At 49.4% G+C, this 27487-nt stretch overlaps 1 protein-coding gene across 3 annotated transcripts; it reads left to right on the plus strand.

Moving 5' to 3' along the window:
* Positions 1–727: 727 nt before the first annotated feature.
* LOC142910487 (uncharacterized) lies at positions 728–27487 on the plus strand. Of its 3 annotated transcripts, XM_076060007.1 has the most exons (9): positions 728–806; positions 1076–1169; positions 6476–8271; positions 15374–15480; positions 16383–16567; positions 18484–18565; positions 22996–23174; positions 24347–24428; positions 25675–27487. In XM_076060007.1, the coding sequence occupies exons 3-9, from the start codon at positions 6504–6506 to the stop codon at positions 25846–25848; spliced, it is 2577 nt and encodes an 858-aa protein (XP_075916122.1). In that variant the 5' UTR covers positions 728–806; positions 1076–1169; positions 6476–6503; the 3' UTR covers positions 25849–27487. The 3 variants fall into 3 exon arrangements, with proteins under 3 accessions (XP_075916122.1, XP_075916123.1, XP_075916121.1); XM_076060006.1 differs by lacking the exon at positions 728–806 and having other exon boundaries at positions 940–1169; XM_076060008.1 differs by lacking the exons at positions 728–806; positions 18484–18565; positions 22996–23174 and having other exon boundaries at positions 875–1169.

Consider the following 27487-nt stretch of genomic DNA (forward strand, 5'->3'; position numbering starts at 1 on the left):
CGACGATAATGATGATGATGAGTTTGTAAATCTCCATGACGACGATGAGTTTGTCAATCTCCATGATAATGATGACGAGTTTGTTAATCTCCATGACGATGATGATGATGACGAGTTTGTTAATCTCCATGACGACGACGATGATGAGTTTGTCAATCTCCATGACGACGATGATGATGATGACGAGTTTGTTAATCTCCATGACGACGGCGATCATGAGTTTGTCAATCTCCATGACGACGATGATGATGATGATGAGTTTGTTAATCTCCATGACGACGATGATGATGATGAGTTTGTAAATCTCCATGATGACGATGATGATGAGTTTGTCAATCTCCATGACGACGATGATGATGACGAGTTTGTTAATCTCCATGACGACGATGATGATGACGAGTTTGTTAATCTCCATGACGACGATGATGATGATGATGACGAGTTTGTAAATCTCCATGACGACGATGATGATGAGTTTGTTAATCTCCACGACGACGATGATGATGACGAGTTTGTAAATCTCCATGATGATGATGACGAGTGTTAATCTCCATGACGACGACGATGATGATGACGAGTTTGTAAATCTCCATGACGACGACCTCCAAGCCTCGTGGAGCCTCCAGCAGCCCCCGTTGCCATGGCCACGGGCACAACCACTTGAAGACTTCAACCCGGGGGTGGTGGTTGACATCGGGCGGTGGCTGCGGCTCACGTCGGTGGCAGCGTTCAGTGGCGATCATCTGCGTTGTGTCTGTCATCTGCGTGAGAGAGAGAGAGACAGACACGTTCAGATATCTTCCATGGTAGGTTGGCAGTCACCTTTAAGTGCAATAAAAAATAGTTATAATAATTGTAACAACAATGAAAATAGCAATGACAATCATAATATTACTGACAAGGATGATTGTAACGGGGTTACACCCCCACTCCCCCACCACCTCCATTCAACATGGGTTGACCAACGGGTGACCGCCCGATGTTTTGTAAACAAGTTTTACGTTGAGGGGGTTGTTGGTTATTGATCCCCTCGGACGTGGTGAAGGAGTTTAAAGTTCTCTGCTCGACTCGGCAGAATCGGCGTCTTGGGAACGGCGACGTTGAGCTGAGAGCCTTGGGAGGAGCGAGAGAGTCTCTTAGCACGTGGGGGAATATCGTCACCCAAAAAAGTAAGAATCGTTTAAATGTGTCTTTGTGTATGTGCTGGGGGTGAAGAGCTTCATAGATTATCGGATTTCCTCCGGTAATAAATGTTCTCATGAAACATCCTTAACCTATAAGTTAAACGTAATTGAAGATTCAGGCTTCGCCTAGTAACAGGTTAGTAGGCCTCAAGCCTTAGGCCTAAAGGTTAAATCTTTAATTTGCTTACCCACCTAAGGTGTTTAATAATTAAATTTTACAGAGATCGTGAGATGGCAAATCTTCAGTCACCCCTTAATCTGTAAGTGCATTTTTAACTAATTAGAGGATTCTCACGCCGAAGGCTTCGCCTAGTAACAGGTTAGTAGGCCTCAAGCCTTAGGCCTAAAGGTTTAATCTTTAATTTACTTACCCACCTAAGGTGTTTAATAATTTAATTATACAGAGATCGTTAGATGGCAAATCTTCAGTCAACCCTTAAACTGTAAGTGCATTTTTTACTAATTTGAGGATTATTGTATGAAAATGTTGATGTAAATAAAATTTAATTTAATTTTATGCGTAATTATCCAAAGTTATGTTAATGTTTCAATTATGTGCATAAATTATGCTAAGTGGAGATGTGCCGTATTAATTTATGCGAACGCATGCTATTATGCTAATGTATACAGTTATGATAATTAGGCTTAGCTTCGTTGCCCAGGGTCGTATCATCAATCGGCATACAATTAATTGTATGAAGTTATGCAGGTGTGCTGTAAGTATGCCAGATTGAGCTCGGCTTTGTTGTCTAGGTTCGTATTATCGATCACTATGATACAATTATTCTCGCTTTAACATTTACTGATTATGTATTAGTGTGCTATCTCAGGTCTCCAAATTCAAATCTCACCGCAGGATACAGTTCTTATAATTAAGAATTAACTTAGGAAAGAAACACTCAAACACTGCTGTGTTAAGCAATTTTAATTTCTAAACAAAACTTTAACACTCTAATATGCGAATTCTTATGCTTGAAATTGTCAATACAGTACTCCACGAGATGTTCCCCTCATTGATCCATACATTTAACCCTCAATAATCACGTTTGTTAACTGGGTACCAGAACAATTGATTACTTCCTCAAAGTAACACGACCATATACGGCGATAGGGAACAAAACTCCTTAAAAATTCGTGCAACGATATTCATACGAAGGCAATAAAGAAACATGTCCTGAAGGCAAAGTACACGGTAATTAATTCATGAGCAAGATTACGTAATTGCGAAATGTCTTGGAACAAGGGTGTGTGGCAGTACGCCTGCTTCAGCAAATACTCATCAATTGGCTAAGGCTTCATGGATTCATACATTTAACCCTCAATGATCACGTTTGTTTACTAGGTACCGGAACAAACGATTGCTTCATCAGAGTAACACGAGCATATACGGCAAATAGGAATAAAAGTCCTTCTTAGCTCTTTCGGTAAAGTCACGTTGAAGGGCAACAATAAAATAATAAAAAATATATAAAACAATAAAAATTCTCACGACGTTTCGACCATAACACAAACGTCGTGAGAATTTTTATTGTTTTATATATATTTTATTATTTTATTGTTTCCCTTCAACGTGACTTTACCGAAAGAGCTAAGAATATGAATTACTGCAGTCACGAAAGCTTTAAATCAAAAGGAATAAAAGTCCTTAAAAAATTCATGCAACGACATTCACACGAAGGCAATAAAGAAACTTATCCCGAAGGCAAAACGTATACGGCAATGAATCCATGTGCAAGATTACGTAAGTTAACGAAATGTTGAAACCATGGTGTGCAGCAGTAGGCCTGCTTCAGCAAATACTCATTAATTGGCTGAGGTTTCAATACATTCACGGGCCAGATTCTGTGATCAAAGGAAGATTTCAACGCAGTGTTCTCCCTGTGAGTGTGTGAATTCGTAACTTATGTTTTTAAACGTTTAGTTTTCATCAATGAATTCGTTGATAATATTTATGCAAATCAAAAAGAAACATAACTACTAAAAATACTTCTACACGACCGTTTCCCCGTAACCCAATGGCAACCGTGTTCTTCGTTATCAGTTGATACTTGACGCACTTATCATGAGTCTTCTTAGTAATGATTCGTGTATATATGTTGAGTGAGCATGGTATGGGTTGAGTGGGGATGTGTTGTTGATCAATTATTTGCGTCAAGCAGATGCCAGGTGATGCGTTGCAATGCGTGGCGGCGTGCGTGTCGTACGGATAGCTGGGTTCTCCTTCTCTCACACGGGCGGCCGGAGTTCGGTCCGCAGCCAGTCGGAAGAGTCGGCACGACGCGATGATCCCGTCGTCAGGTAGCACCCACAGCTCATCCGCTGGCAGCTGACACCCTTGCTTGCTGCGCGCCGGCTCCGGCTCTCTGGCGACGAACGATGCTTTCGTTCGTCGATGGATGACGCTGGAATTCTCGTCAGCTTAGCTCGAACTGCAGTGGCTCTTGTGAGTCGACGCCCAGAGCAGAATGATTTTCGAGCGATACTTCTTCGGACGGCGCTGAATTCGCACGGCGTAGCATGTCGCTACTCGGCGAGCCTCACCATCCTGGATGAGTTGCGGAGTCTTCTTCTGCGTCGGCGGTGATCTCCTGCGTCGATGGCTGGCTGTTATCTTCGGTAGCTGGTCATCTTCGGTAGCTGATGATCGCCGTCTTCTGCCGCTGGTAGCTGTGTTGCAATGTATGGCCCGTGTCTCTCTTTTTATGCCAAAATTTTTCTCTACTCGCCTTCTCACAAAGGACCGGAACTTCCTATGATCTCGCTCTGTGTTGTGGGGGGGGGGGGAGTTGTATGTGTGTCCGTGTGTGTGTCATTTATTAAGCCATCTGTGTCTCTCCCCAAGCCATCTTTTCATCTGTGGAACACAGATGCCCCCCTGCAATACAAGAGTAATTTCCCTCGCTCTGGGCATTACATTCTTTGCTATGCCGTGCTGCGGGAAGACAAAGACGGTTGGGAGGGTCTTTTCCTATGGGATACAGTGTGTGACCTATTTCGCCTCATATTTTCTGGATAACCCTCGGTTTAATACTGCATAATTATTATTTGGTTAATGTTTCCCAAGATTTGTGATTTAACATTGTAATCACCACATATTTCTTAGGGTTTTTTTTTATTTCGTCCCCCCGTCTGTATCCGCGGACCCGTGCTGTTATACTAGAGTAATTTTTTGGTGTCCTCAGTTTTAGAGGTATAACTTAGTTTCGGTTAAGCTTCTTGACTGCTGGAATTAATTTCTTTGGTTTTTGTAAAGTCACGTGAATGGCAAGATGTAGTGTAATTTAAGGTGAATAACGTTAGTATCAGTATTATGTACGAGAAGTAATACCCACTATGTAGATTGTAGTCTGTTTTTTTATCGTAGCGAGTGTGTAGATTCCTATAATGTCAACTTATTCTTTAAAGCTTTCGTGACTGCAAGGATTCATCTTCTTTGGTTCTTTCGGTAAAGTCACGTAGAATGAGAATAAAATAATAAATTAATAACATAAAATAACACAATAAAATTTTCACGACGTTTCGGCCACAACACAAGTGGCCTTCATCAGGTGAAGGGACGAGACTGTCTGGAGGACAGCGCTGGAGCGAACACAGCCAAGCTCAGACCGCGACCTTTAAGCTGTGTGAGAAGAAACAGAGCGCCTTGACAAAGGAATTAGCATTTGGTATTACCTTAGAGTCGCGGCTTTAAATCGAAATTTAACCGCCTCTACGGGGAGGGATTCCACATAACCTTAAGATCATTCAACAGACTCCGGGATAAGAAGGCTCAACTAATCGAGTCTCTCACCTTTCTGAAGAGATGCCGCGACTCTAAGGTAATACCAAATGCTAATTCCTTTGTCAAGGCGCTCTGTTTCTTCTCACACAGCTTAAAGGTCACGGTCTGAGCTTGGCTGTGTTCGCTCCAGCGCTGTCCTCGAGACAGTCTCGTCCCTTCACCTGATGAAGGCCACTTGTGTTGTGGCCGAAACGTCGTGAGAATTTTATTGTGTTATTTTATTTTATTTATTTATTATTTTATTCTCATTCTACGTGACTTTACCGAAAGAACCAAAGAAGACTTATTCTTGTTGCTGAGTTTTGTCCTATTTCGTCTGATGTATGTGTGTTTGTTATATTTTATTGTGGTGATGAGATGTCTCATCAAGGCCTGGCTCCTTCCTTCGCGGTCGGGTGTCGCCTTTGTCTATCTCGGTGGGAGTCGTGTTCTCTCCCTTTGTCGTTTTATTGCTACCGCATGTGGCTGGGAGAAAAGGCGGCCGATAGGCTTCCTCTATGGAATCATTTTCTCTCAGTCCCGTGATCAACCCATCTCGCTCCATCTCCTCTGGGTGACCCTTGGCTTAACTCTAATAATCATTATTTGGTTTATGTTTTCCAAGATTCATCTTGAATCTTTAATTTGTTTACCCACCTAAGGTGTTGTTAACAACTTCACTGATTTTGAAATAACAAAAATCTTTTTTTAACACAAAATGTTTTTTGTTATTTTCTTTGAACCTATCTAAGTGACTTTACCGAAAGACCCAAGAATATGCAATGACCTCGTTTAATAATGATAATTATCATGACAGATTAAGAACAATAATGGTAACAATGATAACATTAACAATAATGAACAATAAGGATAACAAGGATAATTTTAACAATTTATGATAATCGTAATGATGATAGCAATGATACGGATACTGATAATACGGATGATCGTGATAAATATATTATAACGAAACAGATAATGACAATGATATGGATACTGATAATACGGATAATCGTGATAAAGATATTATAACGATACAGATAATGACATTGATACGGATACTGATAATACGGACAATCGTGATAAAGATATAACGATATAGATAATGACAATGATACGGATACTGATAATACAGACAATCGTGATAAAAATATTATAACGATACAGATAATGACAATGATACGGATACTGATAATACGGATAATTGTGATAAAGATATTATAACGATACAGATAATGACAATGATACAGATACTGATAATACGGATAATCGTGATAAAGATATAACGATACAGATAATGACAAGGCACCTTAATTACTCTCACGCAGCTTAAAGGTCACGGTCTGAGCGTGGCTGTGTTTCACTCCAGCGCTGTCCTCGAGAAAGTCTGGTCCCTTCACCTGATGAAGGCTGCTTGTGTTGTGGCCGAAACGTCGTGATTTTTGTTGTTTTATTTTTTACCTACATGACTTTACCAAGAGTATGATAATAACTCTTATATTTTATTTTAAACAAACCCCCCCCCCCCCAGGAAAGAGAATGCCGTGAATGTTGAAGCAATGGATCTCCCAGACGACGTGGAGACTCACCACGTCGGCGGCGGCGCTCACACCCAGCTCCACTTAGCCCAGCGGAGCGTTACCTTGGAAGGGCTTTGTGTGGTGGTGGAGGAGAAAGAGGAGGAGGTGGAGGAGGAAGAGGCGGAGGAAAAGGAGGAGGGACAGCAGGTGGAACGTGACCCGTGGGATGAGTTAGACAAGCTGGAGTGTGCCTCGTGGGATGAGTTCGACAAGCTGGACGATGAGGTGCAGCGTGTCCTGTGTGATGAGTTAGACGAGGTGGGGGAACGTGTCCTGTGGGATGCGTTTGACAAGGTGGGGGAGCCTGTCCCATGTGATGAGTTAGACGAGGTGGGGGAGCGTGTCCCGTGGGATGAGTTAGACGAGGTGGAAGATGAAGTGCAGCGTATCCTGTGGGATGAGTTTGACAAGGTGGGGGAGCGTGTCCCGTGGGATGAGTTTGACACGGTGGAGGAGCGTGTCCTGTGTGATGAGTTAGACAAGGTGGGGGAGCGTGTCCCGTGTGATGAGTTAGACGAGGTGGGGGAGCGTGTCCCATGTGATGAATTAGACGAGGTGGGGGAGCGTGTCCCGTGGGATGAGTTAGACGAGGTGGAAGATGAAGTGCAGCGTATCCTGTGGGATGAGTTTGACAAGGTGGGGGAGCGTGTCTTGTGGGATGAGTTTGACAAGGTGGGGGAGCGTGTCCCGTGTGATGAGTTAGACGAGGTGGGGGAGCGTGTCCCGTGTGATGAGTTAGACGAGGTGGGGGAGCGTGTCCCGTGTGATGAGTTAGACGAGGTGGAGGACGTAGGCTACAAGTGCTCTCCCATGGAGTCGATTGGAGACGAGGCTTTGCCGTGTTCCGACGGAGGGGACCCCTGGGAACGGATCTTTGACGTCGCCTCCGCCGTGACCTCCTCCACCGCCTCCACTTCGACGTCGTCGACACTCGGAGGTCTCCACTCGGAGGCCATCGACGACGCGACCCGAGGGGGCTCCTCCTGGACAGAGTCGGATCTCATTATTTTCAAGCTGATAGAAAACGCCTGGCGTGGCGGCGGCGGGGACGACGACGATAGCCCCGGGGAGGTCGCTGCCGCGTCTCCCTGCGGCCCCGGCGCTCCGGGCGAGCCGTTTGAGGACGCTCGGCGGGGCACCTCTTTCCGCGGGGGGGAGGCCCACGCCGAGGAGGAGGCCGGGGTCGGGGCCGGGGTCGGCGGCGCTTGTCGTCTCGCGGCCGCCGCCTCGGGCGCGGGGACGCGAGTGGCGGGCCGACCTCCCCCTCGGCGGAACCTTGGGGGGCCGCGACGGGACGCCGGCCGGGCCTCCACCGCGGAGCTCGCGAGCCGAGGCGGAGCTCCGCCGGTCCACCCTGGCGCGAGCTCGGAGCCGGCGCGGCCTCTCGTCGGCGGCGTCCGTCAAATCGTGCGGAACCCGTGGGGCGCGTTTCTTCCCGTCGGCCCGGCGGGGTGCGCTCTCTCACAATTCGACGACGCGGAGGCCGCCGCCGCCTCCCGCTCGTGGCGCTCGCCCGATGCCGGCCGGCAGCGCCGGCGGCTTTGGGAGGAGTCGTGCCGGGCGGCGCGGGGCCCGCCGCCGCCGGTGCCGGCCGGTCTCCCCCCCGCGCCCCCGAGCCAGCCGGGGACGCACGCCGGAAGGCGGCCTGCGGATGACAGTCCCCGCCGAGGCTCTGGGGAGGTTGCAGCCGAGGCCGCGGAGCCGCCCAAGGAGAGGAAACAGCGAGCCAGGAGCGTCTTCACTCGGCGTATGTGTACACGGTGACGGTAGCGGCCGCAGCGACGGCATCGGTTGTTTTGGCGGTTTCCGTTTGACTCGCGGTGCAAGATGGAGGAGAAGTGAAGCCAATCACCAAGGCAGGGAACTCCTCTACTTACAAACATCACTTCAGATAATCCCCTACTTATGAACGTTACTGCGAGGACTCCCCTACTTACAATCATTACCGCAGATACTCTCTTATGAGCATCGCCAGAGGGATTCTTCTATTTACTATCACTGCTGCAGGGATTCCCTTACATTACCGCAAGACGCCCCTGTTTACAAGCATTACTATAGAGATGCCCCTACTTACGAACATTACTTCAGAGATTCCCATACTTAAGAGCGCTACGACATGGATTCCCCTACCTACGGACATCACAGCATGTACTCTATGTACGAACATTACTACAGGGACTTCCTTACTTATGAACATTCGACTTACGAACTTTCAGAGATGCGAACAAACCTGGTCTGTATGTCCACTTGCAGCTGCTCGTACCGAGAGTCGTAAGTTCAACCGGCGCGCAACAGATGGTGGTGGTGGCATCTACAGCGAGGGAAAAAAAGTATTTGATCCCCTGCTGATTTTGTACGTTTGCCCACTGACAAAGAAATGATCAGTCTATAATTTTAATGCTAGGTTTATTTGAACAGTGAGAGACAGAATAACAACAACAAAATGCAGAAAAACGCATGTCAAAAATGTTAGAAATTGATTTGCATTTTAATGAGGGAAATAAGTATTTGACCCCCTCTCAAGCAGAAAGATTTCTGGCTCCCAGGTGTCTTTTATACAGGTAACGAGCTGAGATTTGGAGCACACCTGTCCACAGAAGCAATCAATCAATCAGATTCCAAACTCTCCACCATGGCCAAGACCAAAGAGCTCTCCAAGGATGTCAGGGACACGATTGCAGACCTACACAAGGCTGGAATGGGCTACAAGACCATTGCCAAGCAGCTTGGTGAGAAGGTGACAACAGTTGGTGTGATTATTCGCAAATTGAAGAAACACAAAAGATCTGTCAATCTCCCTCGGCCTGGGGCTCCATGCAAGATCTCACCTCGTGGAGTTGCAATGATCATGAGAACGGTGAGGAATCATCCCAGAACTACACAGGAGGATATTGTCAATGATCTCAAGGCAGCTGGGACCATAGTCACTAAGAAAACAATTGGTAACACACTATGTCGTGAAGGACTGAAATCCTGCAGCACCCGCAAGGTCCCCCTGCTCAAGAAAGTTTGCCAATGAACATCTGAATCATTCAGAGGACAACTGGGTGAAAGTGTTGTGGTCAGATGAGACCAAAATGGAGCTCTTTGGCATCAACTCAACTCGCCGTGTTTGGAGGAGGAGGAATGCTGCCTATGACCCCAAGAACACCATCCCCACCGTCAAACATGGAGGTGGAAACATTATGCTTTGGGGGTGTTTTTCTGCTAAGGGGACAGGACAACTTCACCACATCAAAGGAACGATGGACGGGGCCATGTACCGTCAAATCTTCGGTGAGAACCTCGTTCCCTCAGCCAGAGCATTGAAAATGGGTCGTGGATTGGTATTCCAGCATGACAATGACCCAAAACACACGGCCAAGGCAACAAAGGAGTGGCTCAAGAAGAAGCACATTAAGGTCCTGGAGTGGCCTACCCAGTCTCCAGACCTTAATCCCATAGGAAATCTGTGGAGGGAGCTGAAGGTTCGAGTTTCCAAACGTCAGCCTCGAAACCTTAATGACTTGGAGAAGATCTGCAAAGAGGAGTGGGACAAAATCCCTCCTGAGATGTGTGCAAACGTGGTGGCCAACTACAAGAAACGTCTGACCTCTGTGATTGCCAACAAGGGTTTTGCCAAGTACTAAATCATGTTTTGCAGAGGGGTCAAATACTTATTTCCCTCATTAAAATACAAATCAATTTATAACATTTTTGACGTGCGTTTTTCGGAGTTTTTTGTTATTCTGTCTCTCACTGTTCAAATAACCCTACCATTAAAATTATAGACTGATCATTTCTTTGTTAGTGGGCAAAGGTACAAAATCAGCAGGGGATCAAATACTTTTTTCCCTCACTGTACATCTGTTGAACGTGAATAACCAGTGACATCTACATCTGTAGAACATGTAAAACCAGTGGCATCTACATATATAGAAAATGAAGAAACAGTGGCATCTACATTTGCAGAACATGAAGAACCATTGGTACCTACATCTGCAGAACGTGAAGAACCATTGGAATCTACATCTGCTGAACGTTAAGAACCAGTGGCATCCACATCAGTAGAACGTGAATAACCAGTGGCATCTACAGCTGCAGAACATGAAAAACCAGTGGCATCTACATCTGCAGAACGTGAAGAACCAGTGGCATCTACATATGCAGAACGTGAAGAACCAGTGGCATCTACATCTGCAGAACGTGATGAACCAGTGGCATCTACATCTGCAGAACGTGAAGAACCAGTGGCATCTACAGCTGCAGAACATGTAGGATCAGTGGCATCTACATCTGCAGAACGTGAAGAACCAGTGGCATCTACATCTGTAGACTATGAAGAAGCAGTGGCATCTACATCTGCAGAACGTGAAGAACCAGTGGCATCTACATCTGTAGAATATGAAGAACCAGTGGCATCTACATCTGCAGAACGTGACGAACCAGTGGCATCTACATCTGCAGAACGTGAAGAACCAGTGGCATCTACATCTGCAGAACGTGAAGAACCAGTGGCATCTACATCTGCAGAACGTGAAGAACCAGTGGCATTTACATCTGCAGAATGTGAAGAACCAGTGGCATCTACATCTATAGAATATGAAGAACCAGTGGCATCTACATCTGCAGAACGTGAAGAACCAGTGGCATCTACATCTATAGAATATGAAGAACCAGTGGCATCTACATCTGCAGAACGTGAAGAACCATTGGCATCTACATCTGCCGAACGTAAAGAACCAGTGGCATCCACATCAGTAGAACGTGAATAAGCAGTGGCATCTACAGCTGCAGAACATGAAAAACCAGTGGCATCTACATCTGCAGAACGTGATGAACCAGTGGCATCTACATCTGTAGAACACGAAGACCAGTGGCATCTACATCTACAAAACGTGAAGATCCAGTGGCATCTACATCTGTAGAACGTGAAGAATCAGTGGCATCTACATCTACAGAACATGTAGAACCAGTGGGATCTACATCTACAGAAAATGTAGAGTGAGTGCCATCTAATCTGTAGAACGTGAATAACCAGTGCCACCTACATCTGAAGAACGTGAAGAACCAGTGGCATCTACATCTGTAGAAAGTGAATAAACAGTGGCATCTACATATGTAGAACGTGAAGAACCAGTGGCATCTACATCTGCAGAACATGAAGAACCAGTGGCATCTACATCTGTAGAACATGTAGAACCAGTGGCATCTACACCTGCAGAACGTGAAGAACCAGTGGCACAGAACGTGAAGAACCAGTGGCATCTACACCTGCTGAACATGAAGAACCAATGGCATCTACACCTGCAGAACGTGAAGAACCAGTGGTATCTACATCTGCAGAATGTGAATAACCAGTGGCATCTACATCTGCAGAACATGTAGAACCAGAGGCATCTACATCTGCAGAACATGAAGAACCAGTAGCATCTACATTTGAAGAACGTGAATAACCAGTGGCATCTACATCTGCAGAAAGTGAAGAATCAGTGGCATCTACATATGTAGAACGTGAAGAACCAGTGGCATCTACATCTGCAGAACGTGAAGAACCAGTGGCATCTACATCTGCAGAACATGAAGAACCAGTGGCATCTACATCTGTAGAACGTGAAGAACCAGTGGTATCTACATCTACAGAACATGAAGAACCAGTGGCATCTACATCTGCAGAACGTGAAGAACCAGTGGCATCTACATGTGTAGAATGTGAAGACCAGTGGCATCTAGACCTGCAGAATGTGAAGAACCAGTGGCATCTACATCTGCAGAACGTAAAGAACCAGTGACATCTACATCTGCAGAACGTGAAGAACCAGTGGCATCTACATCTGCAGAACTTGAAGAACCAGTTGCATCTGCAGAACGTGAAGAACCAGTGGCATCTACATCTGCAGAACGTGAATAACCAGTGGCAGCTACATCTGCAGAACGTGAAGAACCAGTGACATCTACATCTCAGAACGTGAAGAACCAGTGGCATCTACATCTGCAGAACGTGACGAACCAGTGGCATCTACATCTGCAGAACGTGAATAACCAGTGACATCTACATCTGCAGAACGTGAAGAACCAGTGACATCTACATCTGCAGAACGTGAACAACCAGTGGCATCTACACCTGCAGAACGTGAAGAACCAGTGGCATCTACATCTACAGAACATGAAGAACCAGTGGCATGTACATCTGCAGAACGTGAAGAACCAGTGGCATCTACATCTGCAGAACGTGAAGAACCATTGGCATCTACATCTGCAGAACGTGAAGAACCAGTGGCATCTACATCTGCAGAACGTGAAGAAACAGTGGCATCTACATCTCTAGAACGTGAAAAACCAGTAGCATCTACATCTGCAGAACGTGAAGAACCAGTGGCATCTACATCTGCAGAACGTGAAGAACCAATGGCATCTACATCTGCAGAACATGAAGAACCAGTGGCATCTACATCTGTAGAACATGAAGAACCAGTGGCATCTACATCTGCAGAACGTGAAGAATCAGTGGCATCTACATCTGCAGAACGTGAAGAAACAGTGGCATCTACATCTGCAGAACGTGAAGAACCAGTTGCATCTACATCTATAGAATATGAAGAACCATTGGCATCTACATATGTAGAATATGAAGAACCATTCGCATCTACATCTGCAGAACACAAAGAACCAGTGGCATCTACATCTGCAGAACGTTAAGAACCAGTGGTATCTACATCTGCAGAACGTGAAGAACCAATGGCATCTACATCTGCAGAACGTGAAGAACCAGTGACATCTACATCTGCAGAATGTGAACAACCAGTGGCATGAGACCTCCTTTGCCAGTAACAAGATATAGAAATAGGTTTTACCCTTTTAACTGGCACAAAAACTGACACCTTTATTCAAGGCATCATGTTTGCAATAACCACAACACAAGCAGTCAAAATGCAAACAAAAAAGACAACTCTGATAATAATATGCACTGTCCTTGAATTTGATTGGTCCACACCCGAGACAGCTTTTCTTAGAGCCTAGTCTCTATTGGTGTTGGACCAGAAGACGCCAAAAGGCGTACAACTCAGAAACAGCGCACTATCAGAGTATTGAGGGCTCGGGGTGAGCATTTACATTATGAGACCTCCTTTGCCAGTAGCAAGATATAGGAATAGGTTTTACCCTTTTAACTGGCACAAAAACTGACACCTTTATTCAAGGCATCATGTTTCCTACAACCAGTGGCATCTACATCTGCAGAACGTGAAGAACCAGTGACATCTACAGCTGCATAACGTGAACAACCAGTGGCATCTACATCTACGAATACAGACCCTCTGGAACCTAACTCGTTCGTAAGTAGAGGTAAGTCCCTGTATAGTGTAGTGTGTATAGTCGTGTAGTGTGAATAGTAGTGTTTATAGTATTGTAATATGTATAGTAATGTGTATATATTAGTGTAGTGTAAATAGTAATGTAGTATATAGTAGCGTCGTGTGTATAGTAGTATAGTGTCTATGGTAGTGTAGTGTGTATAGTAGTGTATATAGTATTGTAATATGTATAGTAGTGTTGTATATAGTAGTGTAGTGTGTATCGTAGTGTAGTGTATATAGTAATGTAGTATATAGTAGCGTAGTGTGTATAGTAGTGTCATGTATAGTAGTACTGTGATGAAATTAAATATGTTGGTTCTTCACGTTCTGCAGATGTAGATGCCACTGGTTCTTCACGTTCCGCAGATGTAGATGTACATGCCGTACAAATCTAGAGGAGTAAAGTTGGATAAATCGACTTACGAACACAGATCTCTGGAACCTGACTCATTCGTAAGTAGAGGTAGTCCCCGGTATATATATAAATGCAAAAAAAATATTTAATTTCATCACTTAAAAAGCTGGACATCCGTGACGCGCGAAGCACTTTGCGGCCCTTTGGATTCCTCCCGCCGCGGCTTAAAGATTCCGATTCCCCGACCCCGTCGTTGGCGTGACGTTGCTACCGCTGAGCGACGTGGCCACCCGTGCCACACACGCTGCCCTCCCGTCCTGTTTGCGTGTCGCTGCCTCGTCGCCGTAGTTGTTGTGGCATGGTAACGGTTCGGCGCTTCGCTGCACTAGCGACACGGCGAGCCGGGGTTTTGATTCCCGCTCACGGCCACCAATGCCACCGGGTGATGATCGTCTGAACCGGTCAACGGGCGTCCCCTAGGTCGATTCAGCCTCAAATGCGTACCTGGTGCGGCGTGACGATTGTCTGAACCGGTCAACGGGCGTCCCCTAGGTCGATTCAGCCTCAAATGCGTACCTGGTGTGGCGGTATGTAGCGAACGTTGCCGCCGGGGAGACTAAGGCGTGGTGGTGTGAGCAATCCACCCTCTGCTGTGTCGTGCCGCCCTTCATGGGTGCCGCTGCTCGCCACTACCAGCACTCGCCCCTAAGTCTGCCACAGGCGACACGGCGGGGGATATTTGTCTCTGTTGTAACGTTCTTACCCCATGGCCCCTACTACTGGACATCTGTGATGCACTAAGAGCTTCACAGCTCTTCGGATTCCCCCTCCCGTTGCTGAAGTATGGATATTCTGATGCTGAATTGGCGAGGACAATTCACAATGTATTCAATTGATTCCACCACCCACCCTCACCACCCTCCCCCACCATCCACCTCGCCTCACCCCTCTCCCTATCACCACCCTCCCCCACCACCCCTTCCCAACCTCCGCACCCCCCGTCCCCCCCCATCTTGCTCGTCGTCGGCCACTGACAAACTCGACGGGCGACCGAGACTCTCGCCCCTGCGCTCTAAACCAAATCTCCCGCGTAATTTTTTTTTTTACGATGTCCCGGACGGGAAGAGATTTTAACGGTCTAAACCCCTGACGGAGCGCAGCTCAGCTTGCCCGGCTGGAGGAGGCATTCGTGGACGAGCCCTACCCGGACCCACATCGACAGCTCATGCTCGCTCTTGCCACCAACATCTCGGTGTGGAAGGTCAAGGTAAGTCCCCCCCCCCACCAACCACGTGGTGGTAACCTCAACGCTAGGGTGGGAGGAGCAGAAGTAGTCGTTGGCTTTAGTGACCGATCTTACTGGAGACGGTGGTCATGTCTGGTTGCTAGACCATCGCACACACAGACACACGTAGACACACACAGACACACGTAGACAAACACGTAGACACAGACACGTAGACACAGACACACGAAGACACACGTAGACACACACAAAGATCCCCCATATAGCCTTAACAGACTGTAGGGGCAAGTGCTGTTAGCGAGCACCTATGAAGGCCGGAACAGTACACGAGGGGGTGGGTGGCCAGCACCACGCCTGACCGCCTTTGTCTCCCTAGTGGCGATGTTTACACACCGTTCCAGGTACTCATTTGAGGCTGAGTCGACCTAGGGGAGGCCCGGGACCGGTTCAGATAATCGTCACTGGTGTTGGGAATCGAACCCGGGTCGCCAGCTTCATAGCGCAGCGCGCTAACCGCTACACTACAGACACAGACACACGTAGACACACACACACAGACACATACAGACACACACAGACACACGTAGACACACAGACATATGTAGACACACAGACACACAGACACACGTAGACACACGTAGACACACAGACACAGACAGACACACGCAGACACACACAGACACACGTAGACACACACAGACACACGTAGACACAGACACACGGAGACACGTAGACACACAAACACACAGACACACGTAGACAGACACACGTAGACACGGAGACACGTAGACACACACAGACACGTAGACACACGGAGACACACGTAGACACACAGACACACGCAGACACACACAGACACACGTAGACACACACAGACACCACGCACACCGCTGGATGATTTTGTTATTGCGGTTCTCGTCAAGAATTGGTTCCAAAACCGACGAGCCAAGTGGCGACGGCTGGAGCAGGAAGCGGCGTGGACGACGCACGTCACCGAAGCCAGGAACGCCGTCGCCACGGACGCCATCACCCCCGCCACGGCCACCAGCGTCACCGTCGCCACGGCCACCACCACCACCGTCACCACCGCCACGGCCGCAATGAACCGGTAATTGGCATCGGCTCGCTCTGCGGGTCTGCGGAGAGCGGTGAGCGTCGAGCGGTGAATGGTGAGCGTCCACAGAGCGTCCAAGCGAGGCGTCATCCATCCCACGTCGATGAACGGACAAGTTCAGCCTTGCAGCTCTTGACTCGCCTCACACTCATGGGACCCACGGTGGCTATGAGATGTTGACTACCTCGCCTGGTGTACAGGAGGTCGTGGGTTTGATACCAACCCTGATGATGCCTGCTGCTGTATATTTAGAGTCTGCGTCTGTCATCATCACGGTGGCTATGAGATGTTGACTACCTCGCCTGGTGTACAGGAGGTCGTGGGTTTGATACCAACCCTGATGATGCCTGCTGCTGTATATTTAGAGTCTGCGTCTGTCATCATCACGGTGGCTATGAGATGTTGACTACCTCGCCTGGTGTACAGGATGTCGTGGGTTTAATACCAATCCTGACGATGTCTGCTGCTGTATATTTGGAGTCGGCGTCTGTCATCATCATCACGGTGGCTATGAGATGTTGACTACCTCGCCTGGTGTACAGGAGGTCGTGGGTTTGATACCAATCCTGACGATGCCTGCTGCTGTATATTTAGAGTCTGCGTCTGTCATCATCATCATCACGGTGGCTATGAGATGTTGACTACCTCGCCTGGTGTACAGGAGGTCGTGGGTTTGATACCAATCCTGACGATGCCTGCTGCTGTATATTTAGAGTCTGCGTCTGTCATCATCATCATCACGGTGGCTATGATATGTTGACTACCTCGCTTGGTCTACAGGAGGTCGTGGGTTTGATACCAACCCTGACGATGCCTGCTGCTGTATATTTAGAGTCTGCGTCTGTCATCACCACGGTGGCTATGAGATGTTGACTACCTCGCCTGGTGTACAGGAGGTCGTGGGTTTGATACCAATCCTGACGATGTCTGCTGCTGTATATTTAGAGTCTGCGTCTGTCATCATCATCACGGTGGCTATGAGATGTTGACTACCTCGCCTGGTGTACAGGAGGTCGTGGGTTTGATACCAACCCTGACGATGTCTGCTGCTGCATATTTGGAGTCTGCGTGTCTCATCACGGTGGTTATGAGATATTGACTACCTCACTTGGTCTACAGGAGGTTGCATAGATAATCCCCATGGTCGCGTGGAGTCTCTGTATCTCCATGAGTCTCTATGTATCTCTATGAGTCTCTATGTATCTCTATGAGTCTCTATGTATCTCCATGAGTCTCTAGGTATCTCTATGAGTCTCTATAGTACATAGAGATGCATAGAGACTCATAGAGACACATAGACTCATGGAGATACATAGAGACGCATAGAGACACATAGACTCATAGATATACTTACAGACTCATGGAGATACATAGAGACACATAGAGATACATACTCATAGCGATACATAGAGACTCGTAGAGATACATAGAGATACAGAGAGACTCATAGAGATACATAGAGACTCGTAGAGATACATAGAGACTCAGAGATACAGAGAGACTCAGAGATACAGAGAGACTCATAGAGATACATAGAGATGCATAGAGACTCATAGAGATACATAGAGACTCGTAGAGATACATCGAGACGCATAGAGATAGATAGAGACTCATAGAGATACATCGAGACGCATAGAGATACATAGAGATGCAGAGAGACTCGTAAAGATACATAGAGACTCAGATACAGAGAGACTCATAGAGATACATAGAGACTCATAGAGATACAGAGAGACTCATAGAGATACATAGAGATACAGAGAGACTCATAGAGATACAAAGAGACTCATAGAGATACATAGAGACTCATAGAGATACATAGAGACGCATAGAGACTCACGGAGACTCATAGAGGTGCGTGTAGTGCCGTCGTTAGAGCAGCGGCCAAACCTCCGCCTCCACATTTACAGGCAGCGGCAGCAGCAGCAGCAGGTGAAGCGCGAGATCCACACGCGCTCCTCCAACCCCCACGTGGGAGCCAGCACCGCCAAGGTGACCGGCGTACAGACACCAGAACCTCCATCCGCTCCACCTCCATCTACTCCACCTGCATCTACTCCACCTCTATCTACTCCACCTGCATCCACTCCACCTGCATCTACTGCATCTACTCCACCTCCTGCACCTCCATCTACTCCACCTCCATCTACTCCACCTCCATCCGCTCCACCTGCATCTACTCCACCTGCATCTACTCCACCTCCATCCGCTCTACCTCCATCTACTCCATCTACTCCACCTCCATCCGCTCCACCTCCATCCGCTCCACCTCCATCTACTCCACCTGCATCTACTCCACCTGCATCTACTCCATCTACTCCACCTCCATCTACTCCACCTCCATCTACTCCACCTCCTGCACCTCCATCTACTCCACCTCCATCTGCTCCACCTCCATCCACTCCACCTCCATCCACTCCACCTCCATCTACTCCACCTCCATCTACACGTAGACACACAGACACACGGAGACACACGTAGACACATACAAACACAGACACACAGACACGTAGACACACACAGACACACACAGACACACAGACACACGTAGACACACACAGACATGTAGACACACAGACACACACAGACACGTAGACACACGTAGACAACAACAACCGCCATTCGCCACTAAGTGCCGGTGACGTCACCACGATGCTTGTGCACCCTGAGGCCACGTGAAGTGTCGAACGCCCGCTGGCAGGAGGTCACGGGGCAGACCCAGGTGCCACGGGTCGACTGACTGAGATGACTGGCTGATGCACCACCTGTGCCCCCTACTGTGCCAACCTGCTGTGCTTTAGCCACCCGGCACTCCGCTCGTTGTTGTGAGCGTCGCTCCTCCGCCCTCCGTTGTTGTTGGAGGGCGACTACCTCCAACTGCCCAGTAGCGTCCTTCACGCGCCTCCTCCACAGAGGCCGATCTTGACACCGCTGGTACCAGTCATCGGCAAGTCCACTCAGTTCCACGTCCTCCTGTATCACATCACTCCATCTCTTCTCTAGCCCGTGCCGCACCCGCTTAGCCCCCTCAATCCGGCCGAACAAAAGCTGTTTCGGCATGCGGTGGCTGGGCATGCGGGCTACATGACCCAGCCATTGCAGCCTTGCCCGCCGGAGGAGCTCACCGATGGGACCTTGCCCAGATCTTTCAAGGATTTGTGAGCTCCTCACACAATCCAGTCTGGTTAAACCCAGGATGGATCGTAGGCAGGCCAGCCTAAATGTTTTTAACCGGCGAAGATGTTCCATTAGGGGGGTCCATGTTTCGCAAGCGTAGAGAAGGGAGGGAATGACCGTGGCCGAGAAGACCTGAAGCTTAGTGCGGAGCGACAGACCAGGTAGCTTCCACACAGCGTTACGCAACCGATGAAAAGATATTGCCGCTCGACTGATTCGGAGTGAGACCTCTGCTGTTAACCTTGAGCCAGTCATAAGCACACTGCCCAGGTATGGGAAACTCTCCACTCTCTCCACAACTGCCCCATCACCGATTGGGAGTTGTGGGGGTGGAGTGTCCGATGGTACAAAATACCCAGGCAGGTGCTTAGTTTTGGTGGGGCTGATGGTAAGGCCCCACCTCTTAGTGGCACGCTCCAGTCTCAGCAGCAGCGTCTCCAACTCCTCCTCTGAATGAGCAGCTATTACCAAATCATCAGCATACATAACGTGGTTGAGCAATAGGGAGCCATCCCTTGACCGCACCCGGGCATCGATCAGCCTCCCATTATATCTGTACCATATGGAGATTCTCCCGGTACAGCTATTGAAGGCTTCACGAACTACGTGGTCAAAATAGATGTTAAACAATGTGGGAGCCAGAGGACATCCCTGTCGCACCCCAAGGTGTACAGGGAATGGCTCTGACTCCCGGCCACGTAGTTTTACCCGGGCCCGCTCACCATCATGAAGGTCCTTAATGATCGTGAGCAGAGGGTCAGGTACTCCAAAAGCACGAAGAACAACCCAGAGCCCAGGCCTACTGATGGTATCATAGGCCTTGACCAGGTCAATAAAACAGAGATGTAGGTCTTGTTGGAATTCCCTACACCTCTGCTGTAGCAGACGGACAGAAAATATGGCATCTGTGCAGGACCACCCTTTCCTGAAACCGCATTGGGGCTCCGCAAGCCTCTCCTCAGCGTAACTGGCAAGGCGATGCTGAATAATCCTTGCCAGGACCTTTCCCGGCACACTGAGGAGTGAGATGCCCCTGTAGTTACAGTCTGTGCGGTCCCCCCTTCTTAAAAAGGGGGACCACCAGGGCATCCTTCCAATCCTGTGGAACCCATCCAGTGGTCCAGACCGTTGTTATGATGTCATATAGGGCAGTCTGTGCACAAACGCCACCCTCCCTCAGCATTTCGCTTGGGAGATCATCTCTGCCCACTGCCTTTCCTGGTCTCAGACTCCGGATTGCCTTCAGTACTTCCTCAACAGATGGCACCTCAGCCAGCCACTTACAGGGGGTGACTTCTTCCAATATTTGAGGCACCGCAGCCTCAGCAGGGTCATCCTCACTTTGTGCCACGATGTTTTCCTGGCTGAGGGATTTTCCGTCCCCCAGGACCTCACAGAAATGCTCAGCAAATCTGCAAACCTGTTCCTGGGGGTCGGAGATTGGATCACCGTTTTTTCCCCTAATGATGGTAATAGGTGTGGCGCTGCAGGTTACTTTTTTGATGGAGTTAAATAGAGATTTGTGATCACGGGCCACTGAGGCAGACTCCATCTCCTCAGCAACCCGCAACCACCACCCATCCTTGCAGCGCCTCACGGCTCTCCGAACCTCCGAGCGAAGGCTGCGGTAAGCCTCCTCATTCTCTGACGTGGGATTCTGTAGCCGATGACAGTGGGCCTGTCGCTTTTTCTCAACCATCCTGAACACCTCCTCTGTCAGCCAGGGTCTCTGGGGAGGTCTGGACCGCGTACCCAAAGCAGCCATTGCAGCTGCATGAGTCACACTCCTAAACCTCGCCCATTTACCCTCGACATCAGGAGGAGTCGGGGACGATGTCAATCCCAGCCGCAAGCGATGATGAAATTCTCGCTTGCAACTTTCATCAGATAACTGAGACCAGGCCACATTAGGTTGGAATGCGGTCCTGGGTGTACACCCACCACCGGAGTGGAAGAATGGCAGGCGCATCTTACAGATGACTAGTCGATGGTCAGAGGGCAGATCAGCTCCACGGTAGGTCCTGGTGTCAAGGACATGGGCTCGCATCCGCTGGTCCGTCACTATGTAGTCCAGCAGATGTTCTTGCTTGGACCCGGCATGCATCCATGATGTTGTGTGGATGCGCCGATGCCGGAACAGCGTGTTGGTAATTACAAGTCCATGGGCTGCACAAAAATCTAGCAGCCTCCTACCGTTGTTATTGAGCTGATCTGGCCCATGCCTTCCAATCACTCCAGACCAGGTGCCAGTATCATGACCAACTCGGGCATTGAAGTCACCCAGCATGATGACTCTATCCCGAGGGGCCACTTTAGCCAGCACCTGTGACAGGTCATTTAAGGCATCTGACTCATCGGCTTTGCCTGCATCCCTCCACGGATGTTCATCTTCGGTGGGGGCATAAGTAACCACGACCACCATTCCTCACCTCCGGTTGATGGGAAGGCGAGCCCAAAGTAGCCTGGGGCTTACAGCTTCCCACACCTCACCGCCACGCTCCCACGCCCCCTTCATTCTTTTGTTCAAAAGAAGAGCCACTCCCTGTTGTTTGGCAGTCTCCTGCCCCGAGTAGAGGACTGTCCACCCCTCATGGTGGCAGGAGCCAGAGCCGGTCCACCGGACCTCCTGAATGCCACATAGATCCAGGCGGTACCGGTCCAGCTCCCGACAGAGGAGTGGCAGCCTCTCCTCCGCAGTGAGCATTCGAACATTCCACGTGGCCACCCGTAGTGGCTTTTCGTTGTTTCTGGAGGAGCCCCGAGGGTAGATATTCAATCTCCTGGCTCCGCCAATTGGGGTTTGGTCAGGAGACGTCATAGACGCCTGGCCCCCCGGGGCCTCCGGCACAAGCTTATTAGTTACATATTTCAGTTTAACTCGTGGTTTAGTGGTAATTAATTGAAGGTGGAGGGGTTACCAGCCCCTCGCACCCATCCAGAGCCCCCGTTTAGCCCCTGTGGTGGACACATATGCCATGAGGGGACGAGCCAATCAAAATTGGACCTCCCCCCACAGCACTGTCCACGACAGAGTTGCCCGTCCGGCACCGCGAGGAGGTAAGGGGTTGTTTTGCCGGACACACGTAGACACACAGACACAGACAGACACACGCAGACACACACAGACACACGTAGACACACACAGACACACGTAGACACACACACACACGTAGACAGACACACGTAGACACACACAGACACCACGCACACCGCTGGATGATTTTGTTATTGCGGTCCTCGTCAAGGGTTGGTTCCAAAATCGACGAGCCAAGTGGCGACGGCTGGAGCAGGAAGCGGCGTGGACGACGCACGTCACCGAAGCCAGGAACGCCGTCGCCACGGACGCCATCACCCCTGCCACGGCCACCGGCGTCACCGTCGCCACGGCCACCACCGTCACCACCGCCACGGCCGCAATGAACCGGTAATTGGCATCGACTCGCTCTGCGAGTCTGCGGAGAGCGGTGAGCGTCGAGCGGTGAATGGTGAGCGTCCACAGAGCGTCCAAGCGAGGCGTCATCCATCCCACGTCGATGAACGGACAAGTTCAGCCTTGCAGCTCTTGACTCGCCTCACACTCATGGGACCCACGGTGGCTATGAGATGTTGACTACCTCGCCTGGTGTACAGGAGGTCGTGGGTTTGATACCAATCCTGATGATGCCTGCTGCTGTATATTTAGAGTCTACGTCTGTCATCATCATCACGGTGGCTATGAGATGTTGACTACCTCGCCTGGTGTACAGGAGGTCGTGGGTTTGATACCAATCCTGACGATGTCTGCTGCTGCATATTTGGAGTCTACGTGTCTCATCACGGTGGCTATGAGATGTTGACTACCTCACTTGGTCTACAGGAGGTTGCATAGATAATCCCCGTGGTCGTGTGGAGTCTCTGTATCTCCATGAGTCTCTATGTATCTCCATGAGTCTCTATGTATCTCCATGAGTCTCTAGGTATCGCTGAGTCTCTATGGTACATAGAGATGCATAGAGACTCATAGAGACACATAGACTCATGGAGATACATAGAGACACATAGACTCATAGATATACTTACAGACTCATGGAGATACATAGAGACGCATAGAGATACATACTCATAGAGATACATAGAGACTCATAGAGATACATAGAGACTCAGAGATAGAGAGACTAATAGAGTTACATAGAGACTCGTAGAGATACATAGAGACTCAGAGATACAGAGAGACTCAGAGATACAGAGAGACTCATAGAGATACATAGAGATACATAGAGACGCATAGAGACTCGTAGAGATACATAGAGACTCGTAGAGATACATCGAGACGCATAGAGATACATAGAGACTCATAGAGATACATAAGAGACACATAGAGATGCATAGAGATACAGAGAGACTCATAGAGATACGTACTCGTAAAGATACATAGAGACTCAGAGATACATAGAGACTCAGAGATACATAGAGACTCAGAGATACAGAGAGACTCATAGAGATACATAGAGACTCATAGAGATACATAGAGACGCATAGAGACTCATGGAGACTCATAGAGGTGCGTGTAGTGCCGTCGTTAGAGCAGCGGCCAAACCTCCGCCTCCACATTTACAGGCAGCGGCAGCAGCAGCAGCAGGAGAAGCGCGAGATCCACACGCGCTCTGCCAACCCCCACGTGGGAGCCAGCACCGCCAAGGTGACCGGCGTACAGACACCAGAACCTCCATCCGCTCCACCTCCATCCGCTCCACGTCCATCTACTCCACTTGCATCTACTCCACCTCCATCTACTCCACCTGCATCAACTCCACCTGCACCTACTCCACCTCCATCTACTCCACCTGCATCTACTCCACCTCCTGCACCTCCATCTACTCCACCTCCATCCACTCCACCTGCATCTACTCCACCTGCATCTACTCCACCTCCATCTACTCCACCTCCATCCACTCCACCTCCATCTACTCCACCTGCATCTACTCCACCTCCATCTACTCCACCTCCATCCACTCCACCTCCATCTACTCCACCTCCATTAACTCCACCTCCATCTACTCCACCTCCATCCGCTCCACCTGCATCTACTCCACTTCCATCTACTCCACCTCCATCCACTCCACCTCCATCTACTCCACCTGCATCTACTCCACCTCCATCTACTCCACCTCCATCCACTCCACCTCCATCTACTCCACCTGCATCTACTCCACCTCCATCTACTCCACCTGCATCCACTCCACCTCCATCTACTCCACCTGCATCTACTCCACCTCCATCTACTCCACCTCCATCTACTCCACCTCCATCCACTCCACCTCCATCTACTCCACCTCCATCTACTCCACCTCCATCTACTCCACCTCCTGCACCTCCATCTACTCCACCTCGATCTACTCCACCTCCTGCACCTCCATCTACTCCACCTCCATCTACTCCACCTCCATCCACTCCACCTCCATCCACTCCACCTCCATCTACTCCACCTCCATCTACTGCACCTCCATCTACTCCACCTCCATCTACTCCACCTCCATCTACTCCACCTGAATCTACTCCACCTGCATCTACTCCATCTACTCCACCTCCATCTACTCCACCTGCATCTACTCCACCTCCTGCACCTCTATCGACTCCACCTCCATCCACTCCACCTGCATCTACTCCACCTCCATCCACTCCACCTCCATCCACTCCACCTCCTGCACCTCCATCCACTCTACCTCCATCTACTCCACCTCCATCCACCCCACCTCCTGCACCTCCATCTACTCCACCTCGTCCAACCCCCATCACCTGCACCACCACCCCCACCCTCCTCCTTCCCCATTCTCCTCCCCCCTCCTGCACCGTTCCTGCACCACGGCATCAATTCAAAGGTCGAAGTTCATCCGTCGCTGTAACAGTGACGGGGATTATCTGAACGGCACCCGGGCCTCCCCTAGGTCGACCCGGCCTCAAACGAGCGGGGGGGGGAGCTCCTGGTGGTTCCCCGCCGGTTGGCCCCGCCGCCCGGCCACCCCCCGCCGGCATCCCGCCGGTTGCGGAGCTCTCAAGCGCCGCCGCTCGCACCGTCGGTGCCCACGCATCCCTGGTGGCGGTGGCGGCGGCGACGGTGACGACGGTGTTGGTGATTGTGGCGACGGTGACGACGGTGTTGGTGATTGTGGCGACGGGGACGACCACGGCCGCCGCCGCCGCTGCTGCTGCTTCTACGAGCCGTCCTGAAATAGGCCCTCGTCTGTAACGACGTCGCCGCACTCGACCGCTCCTTCAACATCGCCGCACAAGTGAACCGCTCGGCACAGCTCGGTGGTGGTGGTTGTTATGGTGGTAGTGGTTATGGTGGTGGTGGTGGTGATGGTGGTGGTTATGGTGGTGGTGGTTATGGTGGTGGTTATGATGGTGGTGGTTATGGTGGTGGTGATTGTGGTGGTGGTTATGGTGGTGGTTATGATGGTGGTTATGATGGTGGTGGTTATGGTGGTGGTTATGATGGTGGTGGTTATGGTGGTGGTGGTTATGATGGTGGTGGTGGTTATGGTGGTGGTGGTTATGATGGTGGTGGTGGTTATGGTGGTGGTGGTGGTTATGATGGTGGTTATGGTGGTGGTGGTTATGATGGTGGTGGTTATGGTGGTGGTTATGATGGTGGTGGTTATGGTGGTGGTTATGATGGTGGTGGTGGTTATGGTGGTGGTTATGGTGGTGGTGGTTATGATGGTGGTGGTGGTCATGATGGTGGTGGTGGTTATGATGGTGGTTATGGTGATGTTGGTGGTTATAGTGATGGTAGTTATGATGGTGGTGGTTATGGTGGTGGTTATGATGGTGGTGGTGGTTATGGTGGTGGTGGTTATGATGGTGGTGGTGGTCATGATGGTGGTGGTGGTTATGATGGTGGTGTTGGTTATGGTGATGGTGGTGGTTATGGTGGTGGTGGTTATGATGGTGGTGGTTATGATGGTGGTGGTGGTTATGATGGTGGTGGTGGTTATGATGGTGGTGGTGGTCATGATGGTGGTTATGGTGGTGGTTATGGTGGTGGTGGTTATGATGGTGGTGGTTATGATGGTGGTGGTTATGGTGGTGGTGGTTATGATGGTGGTGGTGGTCATGATGGTGGTGGTGGTTATGATGGTGGTGGTGATTATGATTGTGGTGGTGGTCATGATGGTGGTGGTGGTTATGATGGTGATGGTGGTTATGATGGTGGTGGTGGTTATGGTGGTGGTTATGGTGGTGGTGGTTATGATGGTGGTGGTTATGATGGTGGTGGTTATGATGGTGGTGGTGGTTATCATGGTGGTGAGAGTTATGGTGGTGGTTATGATGGTGGTGGTGGTTATGATGGTGGTGGTTATGGTGGTGGTGGTTATGATGGTGGTGGTGGTTATGGTGGTGGTGGTCATGATGGTGGTGGTGGTTATGATGGTGGTGGTTATGGTGGTGGTGATTATGATGGTGGTGGTGGTTATGATGGTGGTGGTGGTCATGATGGTGGTGGTGGTTATGATGGTGGTGGTGGTTATGATGGTGGTGGTTATGATGGTGGTGGTTATGGTGGTTATGATGATGGTGGTGGTGGTTATGATGGTGGTGGTGGTGGTTATGATGGTGGTGGTGGTGGTGGTTATGATGGTGGTGGTCATGATGGTGGTGGTGGTTATGATGGTGGTGGTTATCATGTGAGTTGTATTAGCACTCCACTGAGATTGACGTTCCACAGTGATTTATAATAAAGGCTGTTACGAGTTC

The sequence above is a fragment of the Petromyzon marinus genome, unplaced genomic scaffold (genome assembly GCF_048934315.1).
Source record: "Petromyzon marinus isolate PM22_M1 ecotype Great Lakes invasive population unplaced genomic scaffold, UKy_Petmar_22M1.pri1.0 PM_G_Scaffold_145, whole genome shotgun sequence".
NCBI lineage: Eukaryota > Metazoa > Chordata > Hyperoartia > Petromyzontiformes > Petromyzontidae > Petromyzon > Petromyzon marinus.

Coding starts and splice junctions, on each gene's coding strand:
- LOC142910487 (XM_076060007.1), top strand. CDS start 6,504: ATGGATCTCCCAGACGACGTGGAGACTCACCACGTCGGCGGCGGCGCT. Junction 16,568..18,483: donor GCCACGGCCGCAATGAACCG/GTAATTGGCATC, acceptor CCACATTTACAG/GCAGCGGCAGCAGCAGCAGC. Junction 23,175..24,346: donor GCCACGGCCGCAATGAACCG/GTAATTGGCATC, acceptor CCACATTTACAG/GCAGCGGCAGCAGCAGCAGC.